Source organism: Equus przewalskii, chromosome 13 (genome assembly GCF_037783145.1).
Source record: "Equus przewalskii isolate Varuska chromosome 13, EquPr2, whole genome shotgun sequence".
In the NCBI taxonomy this organism is placed as follows: domain Eukaryota; kingdom Metazoa; phylum Chordata; class Mammalia; order Perissodactyla; family Equidae; genus Equus; species Equus przewalskii.
Genome location: NC_091843.1, coordinates 1,819,180 through 1,836,227, shown reverse-complemented (window position 1 = coordinate 1,836,227; position 17,048 = coordinate 1,819,180). Strand labels below are relative to the sequence as shown.

At 39.1% G+C, this 17,048-nt stretch overlaps 1 protein-coding gene across 1 annotated transcript in view; it reads left to right on the top strand.

Moving 5' to 3' along the window:
• Nucleotides 1-17,048, top strand: part of CANX (calnexin) — a 32,076-nt gene that overhangs the window by 9,374 nt on the left and 5,654 nt on the right. Inside the window, exons 2-12 of the mRNA XM_008529547.2 lie at nt 6,163-6,339; nt 6,625-6,698; nt 7,137-7,195; nt 7,670-7,811; nt 8,277-8,358; nt 8,840-9,032; nt 10,973-11,162; nt 13,962-14,075; nt 14,383-14,539; nt 15,830-16,045; nt 16,693-16,812. Coding sequence (XP_008527769.1) covers nt 6,166-6,339; nt 6,625-6,698; nt 7,137-7,195; nt 7,670-7,811; nt 8,277-8,358; nt 8,840-9,032; nt 10,973-11,162; nt 13,962-14,075; nt 14,383-14,539; nt 15,830-16,045; nt 16,693-16,812 — 1,521 coding nt within the window. The 5' untranslated portion in view covers nt 6,163-6,165. The remainder of the gene's footprint in view (nt 1-6,162; nt 6,340-6,624; nt 6,699-7,136; nt 7,196-7,669; nt 7,812-8,276; nt 8,359-8,839; nt 9,033-10,972; nt 11,163-13,961; nt 14,076-14,382; nt 14,540-15,829; nt 16,046-16,692; nt 16,813-17,048) is intronic.

The following is a 17,048-nucleotide window of genomic DNA, read 5'->3' as shown; positions in this document are numbered from 1 at the left end:
ACAACTGATATTTGGCAAGTCAATCTCTGTACTTCAGTTTCTTCTCAAAAAGGAGAGTTCGACTAGATTCCTATAGTGTATTTCAGCCCCAGGATTTTTTTGAAGGAGTGGTGAGATCAACATTTGAGGCATTGTAGTGAAACATCTTTTTTTAAAAAAATAATAAATTAATTTTTAGAACAGTTTTAAATTTACAGGAGAATTGTGGGAATAGTACAGAGTTTTCCCATGTAACCCACACTCAGTTTCCCCTATTAACAACTTACTAGTATGGTATGTGTATTATAATTTAATGAACCAACATTGATACGTAATTATTAACTAAAGTTCATATTTAATTTGGCTTTCCTGTGTCTTACCCACTGTCCTCTTTCTGTTCCAGGACTCTACAATGCATTGAGTCATCACGTCTCCTTAGGCTTCTCTTAGCTGTGACAGTTTCTTAGACTTGCTTTGTTTCTGGTGACCTTGACATTTTTGAGGACTGCTGGTCAGGTTATCTTGTAGAATGTTCCTCTGTTGGGATTTGTTTAATGTTTTTCTCGTGAGTAGACTGGGAATAGGAATTTTGGGGAGGAAGACCACAGAGGTTAAAGATCTGTTTTTATCACTTTGTATTGGGGCTAAATGCTACCAACATGACCTGTCGCCGTTGACGTTGACCTTGATCACCTGACTGAGGTAGTGTTTGCCTTTTGTCCACATGAAGTTCCCCTGTTTTTCCCGCTTTCCATCCTGTCTGACCTCTCTGGAAAGAAGTTGCTGCGGGCAGCCCACATGTAAGGAGTGGACGTTTGTTGTAATCTTGGGGTGTAAGCCAGTACCACTTACTTGATTGCTCCTGTTGTTCCAGCTTCGGCCGTTGCTCTTTCTCGTGTTCCTTAGATAGACCCCTCCATCGTTGTGGGTGTGTTGTTTCTGTTTCTGGTTTTTTTTGGACGCTTCTTTCCTTTTTGACCTTACAAGATTCTCCAGGCTTGTCTTGTGTATTTCCTGCCCTAATCCTACAGTCAGCTGTTTGTCTAAGGAGCCCTGTTTCCTTTTATTGGAGATAGTATTAGAAACCAAGATCTTAGTACAAGGAGTATTTATTGCCACTAGGGTGTAGTTTGTTTTAGGCCTTCTCAGCTGACAAAGCAAGGAAACTTATGCATATATACTAACTGGTATATATGTACGTATCTATAAATACTTCTATATATAACCCTCTGTATGTTACACCAAGCATGAGTTTATACTGATGTCTCCAGCTCTCTCCCATTAACGTGTGGATTATTCTAGTCTCTTTACTTTGCTTACCTGTAAATTCCCACACCTAACAGTGAAAGTGGCTTCCACCATCCACTTAATTGTCAGTTCCAATATACATGTATGGCAGTATCAGAATTGTTGACCTGTACACCCATGTGAAACAACTTACCAACTAAAACAGTGCTTTGATACAGTCTAGTTTTACAGACTCCACTCATTTCCAAAGTTACTTGAGTCAGCATCTTTTCCCTCCACCCCTTTCAGTGAGGTTATTTCATATATTTGTAGTACAGTGAGATTGTTTTCTCTCATCCTGCATGCCATCCTTGGATCACTCGATCTTCTAAATGATTTTTAAAATTTTCATACATTAAGATTTACTCATGCTATAAAGTTTTATAAGTTTTGACAAATGCACAGTGTCATGTATCCATAATTATAGCATTATACAGAAAAGTTTCACTGCCTAAACAATTCCCTGTGCTTATTCAACCTGATCCCCTTCCCAAAACCTTTGGCAACCACTGGTGTTTTTACTGTATCTAGAGTTTTGCCTTTTCAGAATGTCATATAGTTGGAATTGTACAGCATGTCGCCTTTCAGACTGGCTTTTTTCACTTAGCAGTATGCATTTAAGATTCATCTAAGTCTTTTTGTGGCTTGATAGCTCATCTTTGAATTGCTGAATAATATTCCATTGTATTGGTATACTACAGTTTATCATTCACTTATTGAATATTTTGGTTTCTTCAAGTTTTGGGTGATTGTGGATAAAGCTGCTATAAACATTTGCCTGCAGGTTTTTGTGCACTTGTAAGCTTTTGGATCAGTTGGGTGAGTACCTAGGAGCACAGTCGCCGAATCTCATGGGAAGACTACGGTTAGCTTTGTAAGAAGTTGCCAAACTATCTTCCAAAGTGACTGTACTGTTTTGCGCTTTCATCAGCAATGAAATGAGAGTTCCTGTGTTGCTTCACATCCTTGTCATTTTTTGGCTCTTAGCCATTCTAATAGGTGTCTGATGGTATCTCATTCTTTAATTTGCAGTTACCTAATGGCAGATGATGTTGAGCATCTTTTCATGTGCTTATTTTCCATCTGAATATCTTCTTTGGTGAGGTATCTGTTCAGATCTTTTGCCCATTTTTCACTTGGGTAGTTTGTTTTCTAATTGTTGAGTTTGAGTTCTTTGTATATTTTGGAAACCCCTCTGTTATCAGATATGTATTTTGCAAATATTTTCCCCTAGTAGGATTTGTCTTTTAATTCTTTTGAGTCTCTTTCACAGAGTTGACGTTTTTAATTTGAATAAAGTTCATCTTTCTTTCATGTATCTTGCTTTTGATGTATGCAAAACTCATTGTCAAACCAAGATCACCTAAATTTTCTACTGTGTTTTCTTCTAGAAAGCATAATAGTGCAATGTCCTTTTTATATACCCACTGAATAGGTGCTACCTTTTGGACTTCAGTTGATATAAGGAATGTGAGTAGCAGGACTGAAATGAGGGGACATTTTGTTTCTTGGTAATGTTGGATTTTCATTAACGAAGCAGAGAATTAAGATCATCTTAAAATACATTGTCTTGAATTGTTTGTGTGAACAGGTCTCTGCCAAAATTTGGAACATTTAAGCTAGCTTAACAGTGGCCCTTATAACTAGATGTATTTACTGTAGCATTTTCTTGGGAGTATTGGCAAATTATGGTTGTTAAAATAGCATATGTAGGGGCCGGCCCGGTGGCGCAGCGGTTAAGTGTGCACTTTCCACTTCGGTGGCCCAGGATTCACTGGTTCAGATCCCAGGTGCCGATGTGGCACCACTTGGCAAGCCATGCTGTGGCAGGCGTCCCACATATAAAGTAGAGGAAGATGGGTATGGCTGTTAGCTCAGGGCCAGTCTTCCTCAGCAAAAAGAGGAGGATTGGCAGTAGATATTAGCTCAGGGCTAATCTTGCTCAAAACCAACCAAACAAAAAAAACAGCATAAGTAAAGCTAGCAGTGGCTAAGGCTCATACATGCACACCTATGAGAATTGATTTCTCCTGGTTTGGCAATAGTGGTTTCTCACAGCTTTAACAACCCTCTGGATAACGTGAAAGTGACAGATGAGTGCCTGTGCACTTCTTGTACCTGAAAAACCAGATTCTGCAACTAGGGGTGTAGGGGAATTGGTGGTAGGAGAGAAGGGCATTTCCTGGAGACTTCCTGTATTGTTCCTGACAGGGCCAGTACCCTTCTGCTGCCTGAAGACTTCTTCCTGTCCCTGGGCCATTCTCCCTCCCCCACGTGGATGCCTTCTTTCTCCCAGGTCCTTGGTCCACCAGCCTGGCTGGCTGCTCTGCCGTTGTACCCTCCCTCACTAAACCACGTTCTGGATCACTCCCTTTAGTGCTCTTCCAGACCATTTTCCTGTCCCGTCTCTGTCACACCTCTTCAGTATTCAACTACATAGTAACATTTTGTCTAGTGTAATAGAAATATAGGACTTGGATTCTTTGAATCTCACTTAGTGGTTGTGATAATGAGTAGATTATTATACTTTCACTAAGTCTTTGTTCCTAATGTATAAAGTAAATGAAAGTAATGTCTCATGGGAGGTTTACAGGGAACAATGTATGTGAAAGTGCTTTATAAACTGGAAAACAAGCAAAAATGGATTATTCATAAACCCGAATCAGTGGTTTTCAAAGTGAGGTTGCTGAGCCAGCAGTTTGAGCATTCCCTGGAACTTGTTGGGAAGGTGAGGTCTGGGCCTGGGGCCCAGCCCCGACCTACTAATCAGAAACTCGGGATGAGGCCCAGCCGTGTTGTAACAAGCCCCCTGGGTGACGCTCAAGCCTGCTCAGGTTTAAGAAGCACTGCCCTACAACATCATACCTAAAACACCTAAGGACGATTGCATTAGTCTGCTCGGGCTGCCGTGATAGAATACCGCAGACTGGGTGGCTTAAACAACAGAATTTATTTCCTCACCGTTCTGGAGGCTGGAAGTCCGAGATCAAGGTGCCAGCGTGGTTGGTTTCTGGTGAGGACTCCTTGGCTTGCAGAGGGCCGCTGTCTCGCTGGGTGCTCACATGGACTTTCCTGTGTGCATGAGCACTCCTGGCGGCTCTTGGTCTTCTTGTGTGCACACCGCACTACTACTCTTATGCTCTCTTTTAACCTTAATTACTTCCTTGAAGGTCCTATCTCCAAATATAGTCAAATTGGGAGTTAGGGCGTCAATGGATAAATTTGGGTGGGAACACAGTTCAGTCCATAACAACAGTAAATCAACAAATTTAAAATTATTGAGGAAAAAAGTTGGTCCTACATTTTTTAAAGGTAAGTGTGGAGTTAGCTTCCTGGACCCCATCTTCCTGATTAGCTTTTCCTTGAGCAACAGTGTGTCCCAGCATCAGTACTTAGTCCTAATTAATCCATTGGTTTTGTGCTTTACCACATTTTATTTTACTTTTAAGAAGTTCTTTCTTTCCTGGTTTTTTTTTTGGACTTTGCAAGAGAAAGAAAGGTCTGCCTTGTAAACAAGAGACCGAGAAAATTAAGCTGTTTTCTTTTTATTGTTTAATCTTTTTTTATTATTATTATTGTGGTAAAAACACATATCGTAAGATTTACCATCTTAGCCATTATTAAGTGTATGGTTCAGTGGCATGAAGCACATTCAACTGTTGTGCAGCCATTACCACCATCCATCTTCAGAACTCTCTTCATTTTGCAGAATTGCAACTCTTTTTGTGTTTGTGTGAGGAAGATTGTCCCTGAACTAACGTCCGTGCCAGTCTGCCTCTATTTTGTACATGGGACACCGCCACGGTGTGGCTTGATGAGCAGTGTGTAGGTCTGCGCCCAGAATCTGAACCCGCGAACCCCGGGCTGCTGAGGCAGAGTGTATAAACTTCACCGCTGTGCCACCAGGCCAGCCCAGAATTGCAACTATACTAAGTCCTACCAAATCCTTTTGTGCATCCAGGTGGCTCAGTTTTTATATCTTTAGATCTGTGGTGCTTGGAAAGAGGACCCACTACTACCCCTGACAGTCTAAGACAGTACACAAGGCACTTAAGTGTTTAGAAAATAGGAGATAAAAGTGGCTAGTTCTTGCTTTCATATTTTCCTTGTTGAGTCTTAAATCGCTAATTTAAAACCACATCTACACTTGATCTTTGAACAACAGCGTTAGGATCTATGTTAAGTCTTTAGTGTGAGGCTAGTTAGCCCTGCTCTCATCATCCATTGTGGTGTTGTAGTCAGTACTCATTGTAACATGAATAACGTGCAGGGGCTTTTGTGCATCGTCCAGCTCTTTACAAACGCAGGAGGTTAGTCTGAAATTGTATTGAACACCTAGACCTAGGTCTCTGTAGCCAGCATGATATTCTATGTGGGGACAATTGTTTATGTTTGAGTTTTAGTTTAAAATTTTCTTTAAATTGAATCCTTTAACTACCTGATTTTAGGAAAACTGCTTAATCTCTCTGGGTTCACTTTTTTAATCTGTAAAAATAAATATTCACAATAAAGTTCTCTTTAGCTCTAATTTTAAAGTCTTATTTTTTCTTTTCCTTTTTTCGCTCTGGTGAGGAAGATTGGCCCTGAGCTAACATCTGTTGCTAGTTTTCCTCTTTTTGCTGAGTAAGATGGGCCCTGAGCTGACATCTGTACCAGTCTTTCTCTATTTTTTGTATGTGGGACGCCACCACAGCATAGCTTGATGAGGGGTATGTAGGTCTGCACCTAGGAACCGAACCCGTGAACCCCGGGCCACTGAAGCAGAGTGCAAAAACTTAACCACTATGCCACTGGGCTGACCCCAAAGCCTTAATTTTAATCAAGAGGAGTTAGTTGCCTTTACAGAACTTTTTAAAGAAGGCTATATGTTTAACTTACTTTACTCTTTCCATGTAGATCATGGAAGGGAGGCGGTTGCTGTGTGTGTTACTGGTCCTTGGAACTGCTGTTGTTGAGGCTCATGATGGACATGACGATGATGTGATTGACATTGAGGATGACCTCGATGATGTCATTGAAGAGGTAGAAGACGCAAAACCGAAACCAGAGACCAGCACTCCTCCGTCTCCAAAGGTTTGATGTGGTCTTTGAATCTATTTGTTTTACCTCTTGAGATAATCAAAGGATGAAGGTAAATTTACATCCTTTCCAAAGGGAAGGCATAGTTTGCTAAAATAGTCATTGGTCTTTGTTGCAACCTTTGTTATATCTTGCCAAAGATAAATTATGTGAATTGAATTTGGGGGCCAGCTGTGAAAGTTGTGTGATAATTGACAGAAACCCAGGAGAATAAATCCTACTAAGAAAGGAATGTTGCTGAAAGTCTCAATTCTTAATTCATTTTTGTATTTAACACAGGTCACCTACAAAGCTCCAGTTCCAACAGGGGAAGTCTATTTTGCTGATTCCTTTGACAGAGGAACTCTGTCAGGGTAAGTATTTCTTAGGGGAAAAAATCTTAGAGGCAAACATCATGTAAACAATATGGAATAGTGGATTCCTTTTTGTATAGCATTTTATATAGTGAAATACTATTTTATATCCCCAGTGTTCATGCCCATTTAGGAAAACAGTCTTTTAGACATGTGCTTCTGCTTCCGTTTCTCTCTTCTCCACCCTGTATTTTGTTCTTTGAGAAAAATTTTTTCTCTTGAGTAGACTATTTCATGGATTTAGTACTTTTTCTTACAGGTTTGTGAATTGAGGACGATATATTATTGCTACTTGTGTGACAGATTTAAAAGTTGAAAGAGTGATTAAGTAGGCTAAGAACAGCTGGATAGATCCTGCGTTTATTTGTATTTACATTGTTTCTTTTCACAGGCCAGCTATCATTTGAATCTTAATTTTAGGGTTTGTCTTAATTACAGGTGGATTTTATCCAAAGCCAAGAAAGATGATACTGATGATGAAATTGCCAAATATGATGGTGAGAGTTCCATTTGATTTAGATGTAATAGCAGATTGAGGTTTGACATGTTGTTTCCATGGTACCTCTTAAGACTAGTTTAAAAAGGAGCATGTATACATTTTAAGATTTTTCCTTGGATGTTTTGCTATCTTTGTATGTTCCATTATATTTTATAGGGTTAAACCTGTTTAGTATTTGTTTTATACCATACAGTGGAAAGATAATTTATCACCTGTGTGCTACATGTTGGAAATGGAAGGTCTTTTCTAGGCATTGGTAAAATGAATATGCTACAAGTTTTTAAAAACCTTATCCTAATATTTGTGAAATATGTGTGTGTGATATTATTAGGCCATCTTTTTTAGGTAAATGGAACATGTTAGAAATTTGTCAGTATGACAGACTTGCACAACTTGGAGTTTTGTTTGTTACCATTTAAAGGACCTTCAAAGGTATAGTTCAGGAATGGAACTTTATTTTGTTGTTTTGCAGGAAAATGGGAGGTAGATGAAATGAAGGAAACAAAGCTTCCAGGCGATAAAGGACTGGTATTGATGTCTCGGGCCAAGCATCATGCCATCTCAGCTAAACTGAACAAGCCCTTCCTGTTTGATACCAAGCCTCTCATTGTTCAGTGAGTGAAAACGCTTGCTTGATAGAAGCTTTTTACAAAGGGTGATTTCAGAAGACGTTATATTGTAAAACTATTACTCTATATAAAAAAAGTTATGAGAATTATTAGATGTTACAATAGGGATTTTGGAGTGCATTTAAGCTTCCTGTGATCTAACATTTTTTTCCTGTTCCATAAATTATTTTGGAACAAATTGGCTATTTTTCTTCCTGATAGCAAATGATCTTCTGGATTTTGCAAAAAGTGTTTACTGAGAATCTCTGTTAAGGTTTTATTTTATTTTACTTACTTATTTTTGTGGTCTTGTGTAACCATTTAAAAGCAATAGAAGATGGAATCTTTCTTAACTGTGAACATGTGACCTGTGATAAAACATGTGACCAAGATGGGGGAAAGGGGAAATAAATTAAGAAATGTGATCTTTCAGAATGCCATATGGTTTTCTGCTTTTCTCTCTGAAATTAGGTATGAGGTTAATTTCCAGAATGGAATAGAATGTGGTGGTGCCTATGTGAAACTGCTTTCTAAAACCCCAGAACTCAACCTGGTAGGTGCTTCCTATTTTTTTTTCTGGCCACCCACAGTTATCTTTTAAGAATCTCAGAGAAAAGGAAAGAAAACTTCGTAAGACCTGTGAAAATAAAGGCCTCTTCTGCTGTTGAAATAGTTTGGAGGATTGGGAATATTGAGTTTGACACTTCTATGCTTTTTGTTTGAAATGTGAATTTCAAAGCTTTCTTATCCCTGATTTCTGTTCTGTGGAATTTTTAGTTTTAGCACACTTATTTCTTTTATCTAGATGTGTGCATTACTTTGTTTTTGTAAGCACTTTCATATATTCTCATGTAAAATTCCCTGGTAATTTCTGGTTATTTCCACTGGTATCTGTACAAACCTCATAAATGAATCAGCTTTTCCTTTAAAGTGACACTAATTTATTTGGGATTTAATAAGAGGAAATACCACCCTTTGAAAGCTTGCTTTTGAACACTTTGAGTTACTTAAGATAATCCATTTTGTTTCTTAAGGATCAGTTCCACGACAAGACCCCTTATACGATTATGTTTGGTCCGGATAAATGTGGAGAGGACTATAAATTGCACTTCATCTTCCGCCACAAAAACCCAAAAACGGGGACATATGAAGAAAAGCACGCTAAGAGGCCAGATGCAGATCTGAAGACCTATTTTACTGATAAGAAAACGCATCTTTATACATTAAGTAAGAAAAAACATTAATTTGGGGGTTTTATGACACTATACGTCCGTCATCCATTTAAGTTAAAGACCGCATGTCTGGAGAAGACCCAAGCCTGCAATAAGAGTCTCTGTTGACTTACTATCTTAGTGGTGAAATGAACTTAATTTCTCAGCACTAAAAGAAGCTTCTCTTCCATAAGTTGAATTGAGAACTGGGGTTTGAGACAATTTTAAGAATAAGCTTTTATTTCCTATAAAGAGCTTCTTTGTTGATCCCCTTCATTTCCTCCCTTTGTCTATTTTCTCGTTGATGAAGTGTTAAATAATAGGACATACAATGGAAATATATACGATCTTATCAAATTATCTTTTGGTTGCACTTTGGATGCTCCAACAGTTGGGCAGTTGAGTTCGATCATTTGGACATTGGAATGGGTTTTTTATTTTAATGAAGCTTTTCCTGCTGGTTTGAAATCACATATAGATATGCCTCTTTTCCTAAAGAATACAATAACCTTTTTTCTTTATAACAAAATTAACACATATTCAGTATAGAAATTCAAAAGATAGAAATAAGCAAAAAGAAGACATTTAAAATTATCTGAAATATCAACATTGTGATATGTATTTGGCCATATGTGAATAAACATGTGTATGTGTATAAAGATGCAATTTTTTTAAATTTTTATTTTTTATTAAGATTATGATAGTTAACAACCTGGTGAAATTACAGTTGTACATCATTATTAGTCATGTTGTAGGTACACCACTTCACTCCTAGTGCCCTCCCCCCGTCCCCCCTTTCCCCTGGTAACCACTGGTCAGTTCTCTTTGTCCATATGTTAACTACCACCTATGAGTGGAGTCATACAGAGTTTGTCTTTCTCTGTCTGGCTTATTTCACTCAACATAATACCCTCAAGGTCTATCCATATTGTTGTGAATGGGACGACTTTGTCCTTTTTTATGGCTGAGTAGTATTCCATTGTATATATATACCATATCTTCTTTATCCAATCATCACTTGCTGGGCACTTAGGTTGGTTCCATGACTTGGCTATTGTGAATAATGCTGCGATGAACGTAGGGGTGCATGGGACTTTTGGAATTGCTGATTCCAGGTTCTTAGGATAGATACCCAGTAGTGGGATGGCTGGGTCATAAGGTATTTCTATTTTTAACTTTTTGAGGAATCTCCATACTGTTTTCCATAGTGGCTGCACCAGTTTGCATTCCCACCAACAGAAGACACGTAATTTTTAAGTAAAACTTATATGCTTTATTTCCCGTGCCTTCTTAACTTCACACAAGTGTGAGAATCTTTCTGTAGGTGTCTGTGTCGTTGACAGTGTCGCTGGTCTTTGTTGTCACTGAGGATGGCAGTATGGCACTCTTGTCCTGTCTGGTGTTCTGGATGTGCTGTCACCTAGTCAGTTGCCCATGAGACATTTATGTGTGGGATCTAGGCTTTAGCATAAGTCGCACTTATACTTTTACGGATTTCAAATTGTGTTTTCATTTTCCATTGGATTCCAAAAGTGGAACATAGATGGTGGTAATACCAGCTAAAAAATGAGGAAATGGGCCTTTTATACTGGAGGGGTGGTTATAATAAATAAATTTATTTGCCTATTGGCTGGTTTGTAACTGTTTGTGTCAGACCACTAGTGCATTAGTTTATGTCCCTTTGGTTTTTAATGTCTGTAAATGAAATATTTTGGTGTTTTAAGTTTTATCTGTCCTTTGTTTTAATTCCTAAAAACCTGAGGAACTAATAGTTATGATTTATAAATAAGGAAAGGAGGGTTAACTTGCCTAAGGCCCTGAGACCATGTTCTGACTCTGAGGCCGAGGTCTTTACTCCGTGCTTCTGCTCTCTGTTAGAAAGGTGATCTTCTGTGCTTTGGTGAAGAGAATGAGTGGTTAATTAACTTTTTCAAATTGCATTTGATTTTTTTTCAGTCTTGAATCCAGATAATAGTTTTGAAATATTAGTGGACCAGTCTGTTGTCAACAGTGGAAATTTGCTAAACGACATGACTCCTCCTGTAAATCCTTCTCCTGAAATTGAGGACCCAGAGGACCAGAAGCCTGAGGATTGGGATGAAAGACCAAAAATACCAGATCCCGATGCTATCAAACCAGATGACTGGTGAGTCCTTAGGACCTGCCTTTGAGTGCATTGGAGCATTTCGTATAGTCCATATGGCTTGAACAACTAAATGTTGGTTGAGATCTGATGATTTCAGTAATCTGTGATACAGTCTAAATGGTAGGAAAAATATGTAGACTACTGTAGCTGAAAAGGGGCTGTGGTGATCATCTGGATTGCCTCACACCATTCTACAAGCCACAGAATGGCGAAGCTGATGCTATAGTTTGCCTGTGGTAACATGATTGGTTGTGGCAGAACCTTGAGTCTCTTGGTCTTGCCTTTCCAATGCTTCTGTGAAGTCACATTTAAAGCTAGAGTCCTCAAATTTTAAATTTTAACTTGAAAAATAACTTTTTCTTAATTAAACAGTATTTGAGATGTCGGCTCTGTGCCAGGCAGTAGAATATAAAGCCACAAGGACACCAGCTGCCTACACAGTTGTGAGACAGGCAAATAAAGTTGGCATGTGCATGGTGAGTGGTCTCATGGTGGATGTTAGCTCAGTGACCAGAGCACGAGGTATAGCTAATCCAGGGATAGTTTCTTGGAGCAGGGCAAATGAAACTGAGATTTGAAAGTGGGGTGATAGTTAACTAAGTGGTGAAGATGGGAAGTGATATTCCTGGTTGAAGAATAGCATCATGTGCAAAAGTAGGGGAGCAGGAGTAAGCTTGACATGTATGAGGGAGATTGAGTAGACGTGGCCTTCCATAGAGGGTGCAAGCTGGGGAGTGATGAGAAATGAGAACAGGACGGGTTGGCCATGTTTGAACTCCAGTCAGCGACTTTTAGAAATGTCAGAAAGTGAACAAAGAGAAATAATAAAACTGACTTTTCCATTTGTAAAATTATCCTCTTAGGCTTAGCAATTAAATTCTAGCTTATGTTTTTCCTTAAAGTTAAGATAAATGTGTACCTGAACTTTCATGCCGCACTAGTGTAAATGCTGAGTTTATTTGTATATTTGATGAACGTTGGATGTGGACTCAGCGTAGTTCAGTATTGTATTCCTTAACTAGCTGTTTTATCTTGGGGCTTGAAGGTGAATGTTCAGCATAAAAGGGTCAGCTGAATGTTATACAAGTTTAAGTTCTCACACAACTAATTTAAAACTAGCATAGGTCAGAGAGTCAGCCCCGTGGTGTAGTGAAGTCGCGCTCCACTTTGGTGGTCCAGGTTTGCGGGTTTGGATCCCAGGCACACACCTGTGCCACTTGTTGGCCATGCTGTGTCAGTGACGCGCATATGAAAAATAGAGGAAGATTGGAACAGATGTTAGCTCAGGGTGAATCTTCCCCCACGCAAAAAGAGGAAGATTGGCAGTGGGTGTTAGCTCAGGGCAAATCTTCCTCAGAAAAAAAAAACAACAACAAACTAGCATAGTTCAAAAATAAGCATAATCCTGACCAAGGGTGAAAGATGGAGATGTCTTTGCTTACCTATTAAAGTGGGACTGTCCTGGGGCCGGTCCTGTGGCTGAGTGATTAAGTTCGCGTGCTCCGCTTTGGCGGCCTGGGGTTTCACCCGTTCGGATCCTGGGCATGGACATGGCACCACTCATCAAGCCATGCTAGGCGGTGTCCCACGTGCCACAACTAGAAGGACCCACAACTAAAAATATATACAACTATGTACTGGGGGGCTTTAGGGAGAAAAAGGAAAAAAATAAAATCTTTAAAGTGGCACTGTCTTACAGTAACTGCATAAAACTTTAAAATTAGGTACTTCTTGACGAACTTTTATTTTAGGAGTAGCTGTTTGAGTTATTCACATACTAAAATCCACCCTCTTGATGCCTACAATTCAGTGGTTTAGTATATTTACAGTATTGTGCAGCCATTACCACTGTCTAATTCTGGAACATTTTTATCACCTAAAAGGAAACCCAAACCCATTAAGCAGGTACTCCCTGTTTCTCCCTTCCACCAGCCCCTGACAACCACTAGTCTACTTTCTGTCTCTATGGATTTGCCCATTCTGGACATAGACTAATATACTGTGTGCCCTTTTGTGTCTGGCTTCTTTCACTTAGCATAATGTTATCAAGGTTTATCCATGTTGAAGTACGTTTTTCCTTTTTATGACTGAATAATATTCCATCGTGTGGATAATACCACATTTTATTTATCCATTCCTTAGTTGATTGACATTTAGATTGTTGCCCTTTTTTGGGTGTGGTTGTGAATAATGCTGCTATGAACATTCATGTACAGGTTTTTGGGTAGATAGACATTTTCATTTCTCTTGGCTGTTTACCTAGGAGTGGAATTGCTAGGTCATATGGTAATTCTACGTTTAACTTTTTGAGGAACTGCCAAACTGTTTTCTAAAGCTGCTTACCATTTTGCTTTCTACAAGCAACGTATGAGGGTTTCATTTGCTCCACATCCTTGCCAACACTTGTTTTTGTTAATAAGTCTGTTATAGCCATCCTAATGTATGCGAAGTGGTGTCTTATTCTGGTTTTGATTTGCATTTGCCTGAAGGCTGATGATGTTGAACGTCTTTCCATGTGCTTATTGGGCGTTTATATATCTTTGGAGAAATGTCTATTCAAATTCTTTGCTGGTTTTTCAATTGAGTTGTCTTTTTATTATTGGGTTGTGAGAGTTCTTTATTCTGGATACTAGACCTTTATCAGGTATATGATTCACAAATATTTTCTAGGAAGAATTATTTTGAGGTTAAGTAAGAACTAAATACTTGGAGATTGCCCTGTTTCACATTCTCACAGTTGGACCACATTGTGGTCTCTGGCCCAGGGTTGTCATAACTGGCTTTTTCTCTGTGTTTAAGGGATGAAGATGCCCCTGCTAAGATTCCAGATGAAGAAGCCACAAAGCCTGAGGGCTGGTTGGATGATGAACCTGAATATGTACCTGATCCAGATGCAGAGAAGCCAGAGGATTGGTAAGAGCTTCTGTTATCTTTTTAAATTACTTGCTTTTTTATTGAAGTAAAAGTTAATAGTTAAATACAGTCAAAGGCCCAAACTTAAGTGTAGAGCTTAACAAGTTTAATTACATTTTCGTCTCTCTCTCTTTCTGTTAATGCATCAGTCATGAAAAACCCTTGTTACTGGAAATACAGAAACAAGATAATGTTCTGCAGTATGACAGTATGAAAGCATTCCTGCAGGATTTCAAGGGAGCCCAGGGAAAGCTGTTCACAGTCCTGCACCACAGAACCCATTTGTAGTTTGTTTATATCTCTACAGGGATGAAGATATGGATGGAGAATGGGAGGCCCCTCAGATTGCCAATCCTAAATGTGAGTCGGCCCCTGGGTGTGGTGTCTGGCAGCGCCCTATGATTGACAACCCTAATTATAAGGGCAAATGGAAGCCTCCCATGATTGACAATCCTAACTACCAGGTTTGTGCCTCTTGATGGTTGAGTTGCTTCATTGATCTGTTTGTGTTCAGATAGAAGTTTTCCCTGTAGTGAGGCTGCCAGGTTGATCACTATATTCACACTATTGAATTAAAAACAAAGTAAACTTCATAAATTGAGCTTAATATGTTAAATATTGAGAAGATAAATCTAGAAACTGGAAAGAAGAGCTTTCATAATTGTTTTGTAACTTATGTTTAAAAACAAAAGAATAATGGGAAACTTGCAATTTGGGCACCCTGCTATCGTGTGGCAGGGTTGCTGCAGCCTCTGGATGCAAATTGGCAATTGTGTGATGGGTGGGTGGAGGGCTGTGATGGGAGTTGGCTCCCTGACCTCAGTATCTTCAACTGGAAAAAGACTGTGAGGCTCAAATGAGATGATAAGAATACAGGAGGTAATGTTATACAGCTTCAAGTTTACTATGGACGTGTAAACACTCAGATCCTGGTCTCTCTTCTGTTTCTGTCATGGTCAGATTATTTATAATCATTAATTTCCACTTTGTCTCACTTTAAAATGTAAAGTGTAGGTATGTGTCTATATGCATACACCATGTGTATACTTTCCTATTTATAAACTTTTTATTTTTTTTTGAGGAAGATCAGCCCTGAGCTAACATCTGTGCCCATCTTCCTCTACTTTACATGTGGGACGCCTCCCACAGCATGGCCTGACAAGCGGTGCCATGTCTGCACCCGGGATCCGAACCAGCGAACCCTAGCCAGCCGAAGCGGAATGTGCGCACTTAATCACTGTGCCACCGGGCTGGCCCCTATAAATGTATTTTTAATTGTGCGAACAATAAGATAAATTAAAAATTGCCCTTTAAGAAAAAGCTGCCCTTTGGCTGTTCTGTTGATGGCCATTTGGTGAATTGCCATTTTTGCTTTTTGAGTCCTTGCTGCAATAATCTTTGTACATGTACATAGCCTACTATACTAGGTGTATAGTAGGCTATACTATCTAGGTTTGTGTGAGTACACTCTATATGGTGCTCGCACAGTGACGAAATCACCTAACGATACGTTTCTTAGAACGTCCTCCATCGTTACGTGACGCATGGCTGTAGTTGGAATCCAGGCATCTTAGAGGCAGAGTGTGTGAAACATCAGTAGCATTTATTGTTTTCTTCCTGTTACTCAATTAAGTTTTACCTAGTCAGCACTTACCTTCATTGACCCTGCAGAACTCATCTTAATTCTTACTTAGGTTCACCATAAATTTGTGTTGATCATTATCTGAAATGACTTTTAAAATATTTTTCTCTAGGGAATCTGGAAACCCCGGAAAATAGCAAATCCAGATTTCTTTGAAGATCTGGAACCTTTCAAAATGACGCCTTTTAGTGCTATTGGTTTGGAACTGTGGTCCATGACCTCAGACATTTTTTTTGACAACTTTATTGTTTGTGGCGATCGAAGAGTAGTTGATGATTGGGCCAATGATGGATGGGGTCTGAAGAAAGCTGCTGATGGGGCTGCCGAGGTTTGTGGTTGCTTGTTTCTTGTGCATTTATATCTGTTATCGCAGTAACTAATTGCAACTTTTGTTAAAAACTATTTTTAGGGTTTGTCTTTCCCTTCTTTGGGAATATTGTCACAAAAAATGTGATCATATGCCTGCCAAAGACAAAGTATCAGGATTTTGAGCTTGACTTCATTAGTCTAATGCAGTAGCTTTAGAGTCTCTATTTGTGTTATGGGTAGGGTATTTTTTTTTTATTATTGTGTTGAATGTATTTAACAAAATTTGCCATTTAGGGTATATTTTAATGCACTCTTAAATATTGAATCTTGGTTTACCCAAAATACGGAATTTTCAAACAGCTGGTCATATGGCTGAGCTGCAAATTAGAGAACCAGAGACATTGAGATCAAGAAATTGTTCATTCACTGGTCCCTGAAGTTAAAGATGATTAAGAAGCAATCTTTCACATCTATTAAAGGGAAATCACCTTGATGATAGGCAAATTGGGGCTTTTCTCTTAGTTCATTTTTATGTTGTATGAACATCTCAGCTTGAACCCGTAGAAAAAGGAGGAGCCTGAGTAGTGCCGTGTAGTAATTGAACAGTGCAGCCTATATTTGTTGTCAAAAGCCAGAACCTGAAATCAGTCTTGTCTTGTTTTTCAGCCCGGTGTAGTGGGGCAGATGATTGAGGCAGCTGAGGAGCGCCCGTGGCTCTGGGTGGTCTACATTTTGACTGTAGCTCTGCCCGTGTTTCTTGTTATCCTCTTCTGCTGTTCTGGAAAGGTACGAGTTTTGTGGGGTTTTTTGAGTCACTTTTAGAAAGAACTGTTATGATGTTAAAAATAGCTGAAATATTTTGCTTGAGGTTTTCTTTGTAGCAGCTCAGTAATGGCTGGGCCACATTTGGTGTCAGCCTCTGAAACTTTATTCACTACTCTCAGTGGCCATTTATTGTGCCCAGATGGGAGCAGTTTCCACTAGTATTTAAGCCCACTGTATTAGTCTCCTTAATATTTGTC